The sequence below is a fragment of the Anarhichas minor genome, unplaced genomic scaffold (assembly GCF_050575085.1).
Source record: "Anarhichas minor isolate MPS153535 unplaced genomic scaffold, ASM5057508v1 ptg000136l, whole genome shotgun sequence".
In the NCBI taxonomy this organism is placed as follows: Eukaryota; Metazoa; Chordata; class Actinopteri; order Perciformes; family Anarhichadidae; genus Anarhichas; species Anarhichas minor.
The window spans coordinates 6621699-6632912 of NW_027466582.1; the positions used below are offsets into that span (position 1 = coordinate 6621699).

Consider the following 11214-nt stretch of genomic DNA (forward strand, 5'->3'; position numbering starts at 1 on the left):
CCTTCGTGACCTTGGAAATATCAGTTGAGAAAACAACCACGAGGTCTATTAAGTAGCTGTTCTGGAGCTTTCGACCATTTCTCATAATCTTTATTGAAGTTTGCTCAATTGCAGTTGATGACCAAATTTCCTTTTTTTTCCTCCAGCACTTCAGGTCGTCTTGTCCCTGAAGCTCAGCATGAACATTCATTGTCAACCTTAGAAAACACAGTCCAGAAAACATCTTACCACAAGGTCCATTTATTCAGCTGTTTGGAGCTTTCAATCTTATTACATGATCTTCCTCAGCAAATGAAGAGACCAACACTTAAAAGATAAGAAGCCATTCAAAAATGCTCCGACAATGAGGAAATTTGAACATCTGCAATTCCGCTGAGCTCCGTCTGCTGATGAAGATGTTAGAAAGCTCCAGAACAGTTAATAAAGCCCTGTGGTGAGACTGTGCATTCAAATGAATGTTCCTGAATACTGAATGATTAAAAAAAAAACAGCAAGACATTGCTTGTGGATGTCTCATTTTATTTCCAACGTTATACAATTTTCACATCTGATCATTTTTGATAAGTAAAAAAATAAACTATGTCATAAAATACATCTTGATAAAATACATGACATGATCTTTTTTATTTTTTTATGGAAAAACTTGAAAGGAAATGTTAGGGGACACCTTACAGCAAGATGTGACACCTATACACTACACTTTATAGTAACCCTGCTATTTTCACTTGTTACAACACAACTTGGTCAACAGTATTACGCATATGTTAGGCTATTGAGCATGATCTAACTTCACATCACATTTAAAAACACAAGATACCACCTCTTCTTGGAATACAGATGACTTGTATTTGCATGCATTTTTGTTACCTCAGAGAATCGCACCCGCAGTATAGAAGAAGTCAAACCCTGTTACAGTCACAGAAAACATGTCATGTATACACAACCTTTGATGTTAGGATTTATACAACATCAAAACTCACACTACAAAACGTTGTTTTTAAGAGAGAGATATATAGCTTGCTGGCTGGTTAGAATACAATAACGGTATCATTGCATAACTTCTTTGCATTCACAAGGCCAGGAGTGTTGGAGAGTTAAGATTATCTTTCATTAACTCAGACGCGCCAAGGCTGCCTCTGAGGCTCTCAAAGCCCTCAGCCAAGGAATCAATCTCAGAGTAATTAAAGGAAAACACTGTGTGGTAATTGCTACAAGTGGGACTGGAAGACATGACTGGTGTGCTCAAAGACTCGAGGTCGTTTGCCACAGACTTGTAAAGCGTTTCCCAGTCTGAGAGGCAGAAGGGGCTGCTCAGGTCTATGTCGGGGACGGATGCAGCCATGTCTGGAGTCACTGCCATCTCTAGGCTGGGCACCAAGTTATCCAGGTCATCTCCTTTTAGGTCCTCCAGAGCCTCCTCTTCTGCACTCGAGCACAGGAGGATGTTGGAGTTCCCCAAAATGGCTGCAGCAGGGATGCAAGGGACACTGTCCATGTCCTGACCAATGGAGGCTTCTCCGATGGCTGTGTTGCTCTCCGGGGGTTTTCCATCCTCTAAGATGGACAGCAGCTGTGGGGAGGCCGGAGGATCCTGCAGCATGGCGCTAACATCATCTTCTTTATCTTCCTCCTCCTCCTCCTCCTCCTCATCGTCATTTGCAGGGAGTTTGCAGGATGGTTTGTGGGAGACTAAGACCTGCTCAAGTCTCTCCTTCTCCTTCAGCAGGTCAGCTATCTCCATCTGGAGGGCAGACTTCTCGTCTTCGAGCTCGTCCGTTTCCTGAGGTGAGGCGGGAGGAAATCAGATAAAAGACTTGGCATGAGGGAGGCATGAAAACATTGCCCGTGTATATGTGCTCCTGCTATTTTTAATGACTGGTGACATGCAGTGTCCTCAGCTCCTGAAGAGCGCGTGCTGTTTGGATATATGATTAAGTAAAACAGCATACTTACAGCTTGCAGAGTGTCTATCAGCTCCCTCCGTCTGTTGCGACACTTTGCTGCAGCGATTTTGTTCCTCTCCCTCCTGATCCTCCTCCTTTCCTCCTCCTCTTTGGAAGGCTAAAATCAATCAGGAAAAAAAGCCCATTTAAATGCGCTTCCTGCTGAGTTTTGCCATATCAGCAGTTGGCTCTTCGGCACTATTTCACTTGCCAAAAGAAGAAGAAGAAGAAAAATCGTCCTTGCAGTGTATGCTGGGAATACTGATCTGGTCGGTGCGGACTCTCTTCCAGTTCAGGCGTTAAAATGCTGCACCACTGGCACGGTCTAGTCGAACACGTGAACGCGCACTTCTATGCAATTTCCCATTCATAAACAGCGCTGTGCTCGTTACCCCAAAAGTAATTACTCGATGCACCAATTAGACGTAATCCAATCACCTGGTGTGCAACTCCCTGCAGTCATTTATTTGCACTATAGTCGCTACGTTAATTTTCCTTTAACCATCAAAAACAATTGCGTCCTCTTTCACGTCCTGTTGAAAATATCGCGATACCTGCATTTTCATATTAACCTCTTATCAGTGGAAAGGAGTCGTGGTGAGGAATATGATATGGACTCATTGATTGATTGATTGGCTACCTGTAACGTTATCTCTGAACTGACATTTCCTCACCCCCTCTCATCCTGTTTTCTTGCATACCTTGTCTTTCAGCCCTTTCCTGTTGGAGGGCTTTGCCTTGTTTGCACCTGCCGGGCAAGAGGACTGGGTCGAGCCGCGAGTTTTAGCCTTTGCACGGCCGGACGACGGAGACACAGATGTGATGACTGTCGGCTGCACCATCCACCTTAGATCCGGAGAGGTTGAGATCGCAGTCACAGTCGGAACAAAGGAGTCTGCTGCACTGGTCTCAGCATCCTGGAAAAAAAAAAAAACATTACAGAGACATGTATATGCATGCAGGCAAACACTAATTTAGCTTATCTGATTAGTGACAAGCCACGTTCGTGGCTGACCTTTTAGATGTGCTTAAATGGTACATCAATCATTTGACTGAGGAATGCCAAAAAGAAAAAAAGACCAAATCAATACAGTCTACGAATCTATCAAAATCAGATTCCGCATCATCACGTCCTTATCACTCGTTGTCATCAACTCTATCATCATCATCACTCTAAAATGAAAGGTCGCGACCAAGACAGGTCTGTGTTAAAGTACATGACAAACAATATCCCTGAAATAACTGAACAGTATGGCGCTGTTTTTGCGGATTACCTATGGCGCCTATAGATTGCCTATGTTTGTATAGAATCATTCCCAGCACTGGACAGTATTCCTGTTAAAGGAAATGATGTCTGTGAGATGTTCTCGGGTATGTGTGAACATTTTGTTAGTCGCCTTTTCCGACCTATATTATAAGCATTATGCATGAATGATCCTGCAATATGAGGGATTATTTTTGTGATGATCAGATCCGCTTCTACCTTGGTGCTGTCCACTGATGATGAAAGCGAGTCAGGAGGATGCTGGCTGCACCCAGGGGTGTCCCCGCCAGGCGATGCTGTGCTACAGCTGGACGATGAGTCGAACTCAGTGCTGGAGTCTGGATGCATGTTCTCGTCTAAAATCATTGCATAAAAAGATAGAACAGTCTATCAAACCTAAGTGGAAAAACTCACACCTAAACCATTACTTATATTCCATTTGCCGGGTTCATAAATGGTAACTGTGCAGATATAGTGGAGAGGCCCTCCTTTTATAGTGAGCTGGAATTTTATGAATGAAATCTGTTTGGTGAGACCGAACCATCGCACAGAGGGAGAGGCAAGAGGGGGGAAAAAGGGGGCGGATGTTTTTTAATTCAACTTATACATCCGTGGAATGCTTGAACAACAATATTAGCAATCATTTCAACTTTACTTGTTCTGTTAACTCACATTTTGAAACATATCAAGCATAGCCTATTTTAAGTGACACCCCCGTCTGCTTGAGGTGCCCATCGTCATGAATGAACTGAGCTATACGTCATTTCATGCAGCATCTGCATCATATACATTATGTTCCCTATACGTCCACATATGTTCACGAGACAAATCTTAATTATTTTTGGCGCATTCAAGGAAATAGAATGTTCTTGCAGGAGAAAGGAGGTGATGACAATACAATATATTAAAATACAGTTATTCAAACAGTCGGTCTATGTCCCCTCCGATTAGCCCTGATTGGAACACAGATGTACTACAATAAAACTGTTGCCCCATCACATCATTTGGACCAATATTGTGAAACCCAGCATGATTTAATTAATGCACACTGCTTCCAGCACACCGGCTGATTATTTATGAGCTGCTAAAAAGAAGTGTCATCCGTATATCACACAGCCTTTTTTTTTTTTTTTTCTTCTTCACCTGTCTCTGCATATGAAAAGAGCTCCAGCAACAGAATTGTCGCCGTAGTAAAGCAGCCAATCGCCGAATGGACCGACCGAGCCATATATGGTGTTTCCGGTGAGACAGGGGCGCGCTGTGGTGCACAGAGAGAGAGAGAGAGAGAGCGCAGACGGACGTGTGGCTATGTGTGTGGCCCACTCACTCACAGTCACAAAAGAAAGTGAAACATGCGCTGATCGTCACGCATTGTATCTGATAACAGCGTCATTGTGCTACTTTTAGGACAAGAAGACGAGAGCAAACCCCTGCACATTACAGGCTATAAGACAAGAGCACATTACAGGCTATAAGACAAGAGCATCATTATCATATGATATATATATATCTATAAATGCAATTATTAATCATAGTAACATCTAGTTTATTGCAGAGGGTTAAGCATAGGGCCTCTACTTATATGCTATTATTGATTCATTTCGTGGTTGCATTTTTTTTGTTTTGTTGCATCATTTCTGTTCTTTCGCTTCGACCCCGATCTGATCAGTTGTGTTGATGCGTTTTATTGGCACCAGTTATGTAAGCGTTATTCCCGCACAGTCTAATTCAGGTCCTAAGGATTGTATATACTGGATATTTTATTTACGTTTCAGATGACCTGACAGATCACTGAAGTGAAAGCGATAGTTGGGGAACAGAGGGGGGCCTCTCCCCGCTCGGAAGCGCATGCGCTCTCGTCTGCTTCCCGGCAGGCACAGCCCCCCTTTCAGGGCTCACTTCCCGGCACATCATTAGGTGGTCGGCTTGAGCCCATTCAGTCGCCCGGCGGCTCAAGACCGGAAGGGTTGAAAGGTCGGGCATAACGGCAGACACCCCTCACCATACAGCTCAAAGGCTTGTTTTCATCAAAGCAAGTTGAGCGTGAACGTGCACAGACCGGAGTTTATTTTTAGACTCGGCGACATTGGTTCATGTAAATTAAGCAAATAGATAATTGCTCCTGTGAATTACCCCTCTGCTGATGCTAAACAGGCCTAATGGAACTAAAATGAAATGGCACAGAGATTTTATTTTTCATTTTTACCAATCCGTTATAAAAACGAAAATAAAAACAATAAATACAGTATAGCAATTTAGAGTATGTAACTCAAAAAGCTATCTCATCCATTAAGCATTATCTGTGTTGTTGCAAGCTAATTTATTTAGTATATTTATTATATTATTGTTTTTTAGATTAGTATTATTATGGTCAGTAATTAGACCTAAATTATTATATTCACCAAAGTAACGTAAAAAAAATATTTTATTGATTGGCTCTAATCTACTCTTCTTACCTCTAAATAACTAAAAACATTGTTCTAAACTTGCTGCTGCTCCTGCCAACCAGTCAAACAAAATACTCAAACAATCCACCAGGTAGCTTGTTTGGTGTCTGAGAGCCACAACACAGACAGAGCTCGCACTCTGACGACGTTTCCTGGAACCACAAACGTCACCGTGTGTTGTATTATGACGCTGAAAAGCCGGTTTTGTGTTTTCTTTGCGGAGTGATCCGTCGTCACCACACAAACGATCGTTGTTGCTATGCAAAACGAGGACGTCACTGACGTGAAGGGGTGGAGTGTTGCTGTGACAACCTGGAATGTTCAACAAAACACGAGCGCGGGAAACAAAACATTAATTGCTTTAACTTAAATCCATGCCCTTTGACACAGTAACACTTTTATCAAAACTTTTGATAGAAGTGTTATCAAAAGCAAAAAAGTAACTTTTTTATCGTCATGTTTATAATTTCCCTACTTATATATGTTTTAAAATAGCCAGCCTGTAGCCTATTGTTTGATAAAGACGGGCATTCCCTGAATGCGCCCTTATAATGCAAAGTAAAAGAGGAAAACTTAGCACAACTTTTGTGAATTGTGGCCCATTCATAACTTTTTTTAAATGCTTAGTCAACAGAAAACTGCCAGCAAGATGCTGACACTGTGTTCTATTGGCCTACTTTTCTTCTAGGGGCTTTTTAACATAACTTCATGCATGAAAATATATTGTAAAGCGGTCATTAAGTTAAACACTTTATCTGAAGAACAAAATAAAGTCTGAATGTTGTCTTAGTGTCAAAGTTGCATTTCATGAGGATTCCCTCTGCCACAGTAGAAGGGAAGACCCTTATGCTCACCTGGACACACCTGAGAAAAAACCAACTGCTGTCGTGCTAAAGTACACATAACAAACCGGTTATCAGCTTACTCTGCAACTAAACACACCCATGGATTGCGCACAAAAGGTACAAGCAGCGCCTGTGGGAAGAATACACATGCAGTCAACCATGCTCTGACATGTATTACTGATATTCTTGGCTTATGTTTAGACAGTTGATTTGAATTTCATCCAAACTTTGCACGTTGCCTTATTCCAGTCAACTAAACGCATTTCTTTGCAACTAGAAAATAAGATTCACAAATCAAAACATTAAAACTAAGTTTTGAAAGGTTGAAAGTAAGTTCTGTATAAGTGAAAACTATGGTTTTTCAAACTGAAATAATAGAAATCTAACATCTGAATTCAAACAATCTGAAATAACTGCTTCCCTTTTACAAAGTTAGAATGTTTTTAAAACTTGCTTTGCAGACATTTTTAGTAGATGTCGTGGGGCTTTGAGCATGTTCACAGCCTGTCAGAGTGTGAGGTTGTACCATTATATTCACTGAGGACATGTGTTAGTTATTTATATGACGAACTCTAAACTCTGCTATGACTGGGGAGTAGAGCAGGGGGAGTTTGAGGAGGCAGCTGAGTTGAGTTGGTGGAGCTCTGTATCTGAAAGAGATCTAACACAAGCACTTACCTGATTGATGCAAGAGTTTCTCCAACCACAACTTCTTTAAATGTATTTTGCTTTTCCACATGCTATACCCTGTCAGAGAAAACAAAATAAGACTGCTATATACATTATTGATATGGATAATAGTTTTATAACTATTCAAATTGACAGTGTTGAAAATGTACCAGCATTGTGTGCTTCCCTGCGTTTTTTTTTTTTTTTTTTTGGTACTCTCAGTTCAGAACAGACAAATCTGCATATTCAAATTTATGTTTGATGTACTTTGCTGTGTAGGATGTACTTTAGCTGACCATTATCCCACTTATTCAGTTTTCACAACAGCCGTTGTGTTTGTTGTGTTACATAACGTCATGTTGCTGTCGGCCAATCTCAGACGGTGTGTTTCCCAGCAAGGTCCGCCCCTTTACAGGATGCACCATATTAGGAAAATGACGTTTCGGGGATCCCGTTCTGGAATATTCCATTTATCGAGGGTGAGTTAAACAAAATATTTCTAAATGTTACTTTTTAACTTTAAACAGCACAAATTGTCATTGTATAACTACCTTTCTGTGCGTTAAAACGACGTACACGCAGTATTTGGCGTCGCTGCAGCGTTGTTATGCGAGTGTTTTGATGTTTTTTTCCCCCACTGTGTCGGGTAGAGAGCACTCCCCTTTGCCTACGTCATTTGGACAATCCTTCTCAGGCTATAAAACCTCTCCGAGCTCTCACAGTTGGCACTCAAACTTTCAGTAGAATAACGACTACAAGAACAAATATATCAGGAGTGGAATTTGAGTTTCTCTCAAACCCTACGGAAGCATTTCCTCAACTTTACATTTGTCTGGATCTCCCTAATTGTCTTTTCTTTGGGGAAAGATGATGTTTACCACTTTCAACAAGGAGTGCGACTCCTCCTCTCGCTGCAGCACCGCTTCTCCGTCCGGGGACAATCTGGGATACTACCCTTCACCAGCGGGATCTTACTCCAGCATGGGATCTCCCCAGTCTCAGGTATGTCCAGTCAAATATTATTATTATTATTTTATAAGAATGTAAAGCAATGTGATATTCACATGTATTTGTTTCCGTGTAACTTGGAAATATTCCGCTCACTTTAGCCCTTACTAAACTACTTAAGATTTAAAATAATAACGTGAAGCTGGCTGACAAATAGCAGTAGCCTGTGCCGAGTGGTGCTTGAAATAGCCTATTGATCTGCGCTGCACACACTTCGAGGCGCGCTTCATTCATCCACCTGGAAACCCCATAGAGAGAATGGAACGTCATAGTTGACATCATATGGATATTTTTAAACCACCCGTCTTTTTATAGACCATCCTGAAGCTGCATCCTGAAAGTATACCAAATGTGCTCATGATCCTCTTGCTTCCTTACCTACAGGACTTCACTGACCTGACAGCATCAAGTGCCTCCTTCATCCCCACCGTCACAGCTATTTCGTCAAGCGAGGATCTGCAGTGGATGGTCCATCCTTTGATCTCCTCAGTGGCCCCTTCTCACAGACCTCCCCCTTACAGCTCCAGCCCCAGCCCTGCATACACCAGACCAGACATGAGGTCTGCATCCAGGGCGCATAACTCTAACAAGAGGGGCAGAATGGAACAGGTAATTATCATTTGTCCATAAGTGTTATACATAACTCTTAGTAACAAATCATCACAGAGCTGGAGGCTTAACTTTTTATTGTATTATGTGCAGGTGACACCTGAGGAGGATGAGAAGAAAAGAGTTCGCAGAGAGAGAAACAAGCAGGCAGCAGCAAAATGCCGCAACAGGAGGAGAGAGCTTACAGACACTCTGCAAGCTGTAAGTATGCCACAGATTTACCACCATTCGTCAAAATGTGTTTCTCACCACAGCTAATAGCAGTGTTATCCAACAGCCAAGCCTAATGCCACTTCCTCTATTTCTCTCCTGCAGGAAACCGATGAGCTTGAGGATGAGAAGTCCGGCCTGCAGAGCGATATTACTAATCTCCTGAAGGAGAAGGAAAGGCTTGAGTTCATTCTGGCTGCCCATCAACCCATCTGCAAAATCCCCTCAGATCTGGACACCGACTTCTCCTTGGTGTCCCTTACTTCTGCCCACCCCTTTCTCTCCACCGCGGTGTCCTCCCAGCCACAGAGCACCATCCCAAAGGCAACCCCTATCACTTCCAGCCAGCCAACCTTCACCTCAACCTCCCACTCCATCTTCTCCAGCAGCAGCAGCAGTAGCAGCTCCATCCTCTCCACCGCCACCATCTCCAGCAGCGCGGTCAAGATGACAGACCTGGACTCCTCCGTCCTGGAGGAGTCTCTGGATCTGCTGGCAAAGACGGAGATGGAGACGGCGCGTTCTGTGCCAGAGGTGGACCTGTCCAACTCCCTCTACACAACTCAGGACTGGGAGCCCCTTCACGCCTCAGCCAACAACAGTGACTTTGAGCCCCTGTGCACGCCCGTGGTGACCTGCACACCAGCCGGCACCACCTACACATCTTCTTTTGTGTTCACCTTCCCAGAGGCAGAGACCTTCCCCACTTGTGGCATCGCCCACAGGAGAGAAAGCAGCAGCAACGACCAGTCCTCTGATTCCCTAAGCTCTCCAACCCTGCTGGCCCTTTAAAGACTCTTCCAACAACAATAGTACTTCCTATCAAGCACATTTACTTGATGTATGAGACACATGTGCAGATCACAGGGCTGTTGAATGGACTTTTACCAGGAAGCAAATTATTTATGATTTTATTTGCCTTTATCGATACTTGCCTATTACACCGATGTAGCAAGTTAAAAAGCATGTTTCAAATAATACCACCTAGTCGTTTATTGAGTTCATATATGATTTATTGGTGCTAGATAACAACGTGTTGTGGTGTTGATGTGTTCAGAGCAATAGTTATTATTGATCCAGTTTGTTTTCTGGTTAATGGACTGTGAGAGTAATTGTGAACTGTTTGTGAAAAAAAAACTTAAAACTGACGTGTTTTGTCTTAACCATGATGGTCTGAGTGGTCTATGAAGTTTTCTGTGAAAACATTAGTGATTTTAATTTATGAAATTTCAATTTATTTTTTTACAGAGAGAGTAAAGATGAATGTTGTTTGTAAATAAAAGATAGTGCTATTTAAATGCAAGAACCTGTGTGGTTGAATCTGTGGCACTCTCCTTATTATATGTACTCGCATACATAAACATGTTCTCTGGGGTGAGATAGGATGGCAGTGCTATTCAACAGACAATTAAAATAGTGCTTAAAATTAGCCTCCATACGGGATCGCAGTCTTTTTCCTGCATCTCCACTGGTTCTATTTATTGTTCCGTCTGTTGCCAAGGTTAACTACACGTCAGGGCTCCTACGTCAGTGCGTTCTTTCCATTTTTTCAATTTTGCAAACATAGCGCGATGACATCGTACTTCCGTGCCCAAATATAGAACGCTACTAAGATCCGCTGCTGCTGCTGCTGCTTTGTGCCAGCAGAATGCAGACTGGCTTTTTCCACTAAAACACATACCTCTAAGTATCTGTCTCTGCGTTTCGTCTTTGGAGAAATCTGATGTGCTTATTGGATTATAGAAAAGAGGAAAACGCCAGGCAATACTTCCCCAAACGAAAAGATATGCGTTTCTTATGTGCTCAGCTCGCTGCAAGACAACCGCTGCACACACACATGGTTACGCAAGACAACTCGCCATATAGGATCCGAAAGCAACGTTTTAACCACGATCTACACTGGTGTACTTTATTCTGTTCTCTCGGAAGGTCGCAAAAAATATCACTTCCCACAGTCAAAGACACACACGTGAGTTACAGCACAATGCAAGACAAGAGTGCTCAGAAATAATGTATAAATGCACGGACAGTAGTTTGGACTAATCCCTCTTTAGCTGAGTTTTTTTTGTGTGCAAATGGTCTGGGGCATGCAGACAGGTGGATATGAAGTGCAAATTGGTGGGTTTATTCTGCCTGTTCGAACTCTTCATTCCCACGAAACAGACTCTAAAAGCAGCTCTTTGAAAAGGACAACTGGGTCAAACCTAATGCCATGAAGG

At 42.6% G+C, this 11214-nt stretch overlaps 2 protein-coding genes across 5 annotated transcripts; one reads left to right on the forward strand and one right to left on the reverse strand.

The window, feature by feature from the left end:
- Positions 1 to 502: 502 nt before the first annotated feature.
- On the reverse strand, positions 503 to 7957 carry LOC142942234 (protein c-Fos-like). 4 transcript variants are annotated; one of them, XM_076084489.1, is made up of 7 exons: positions 7720 to 7957; positions 7465 to 7624; positions 7178 to 7246; positions 3427 to 3563; positions 2645 to 2860; positions 1954 to 2061; positions 503 to 1780 (listed from the first exon to the last, which is right to left on the reverse strand). In XM_076084489.1, the coding sequence occupies exons 3-7, from the start codon at positions 7236 to 7238 to the stop codon at positions 1070 to 1072; spliced, it is 1233 nt and encodes a 410-aa protein (XP_075940604.1). In that variant the 5' UTR covers positions 7239 to 7246; positions 7465 to 7624; positions 7720 to 7957; the 3' UTR covers positions 503 to 1069. The 4 variants fall into 4 exon arrangements, with proteins under 4 accessions (XP_075940604.1, XP_075940602.1, XP_075940605.1 ...); XM_076084487.1 differs by having other exon boundaries at positions 7178 to 7624; XM_076084490.1 differs by having other exon boundaries at positions 7178 to 7957.
- On the forward strand, positions 6939 to 10301 carry LOC142942235 (protein c-Fos-like). The gene is made up of 4 exons (XM_076084491.1): positions 6939 to 8170; positions 8561 to 8785; positions 8879 to 8986; positions 9101 to 10301. Exons 1-4 carry the CDS (start codon positions 8036 to 8038, stop codon positions 9785 to 9787), a joined length of 1155 nt encoding a protein of 384 aa, XP_075940606.1. The 5' UTR covers positions 6939 to 8035; the 3' UTR covers positions 9788 to 10301.
- Positions 10302 to 11214: the final 913 nt, after the last annotated feature.

Excerpts from the sequence above, each read along its gene's own strand:
- LOC142942234 (XM_076084486.1), bottom strand. The coding sequence starts at position 4,435 with ATGGCTCGGTCGGTCCATTCGGCGATTGGCTGCTTTACTACGGCGACA. Across the intron at positions 3,564-4,350 it reads CTTTTCATATGCAGAGACAG|ACGAGAACATGCATCCAGAC; the intron begins GTGAAGAAGAAA and ends CAATGATTTTAG. Across the intron at positions 2,062-2,644 it reads GGAAAGGGCTGAAAGACAAG|CCTTCCAAAGAGGAGGAGGA; the intron begins GTATGCAAGAAA and ends GATTGATTTTAG.
- LOC142942235 (XM_076084491.1), top strand. The coding sequence starts at position 8,036 with ATGATGTTTACCACTTTCAACAAGGAGTGCGACTCCTCCTCTCGCTGC. Across the intron at positions 8,171-8,560 it reads TGGGATCTCCCCAGTCTCAG|GACTTCACTGACCTGACAGC; the intron begins GTATGTCCAGTC and ends CCTTACCTACAG. Across the intron at positions 8,786-8,878 it reads AGAGGGGCAGAATGGAACAG|GTGACACCTGAGGAGGATGA; the intron begins GTAATTATCATT and ends TATTATGTGCAG.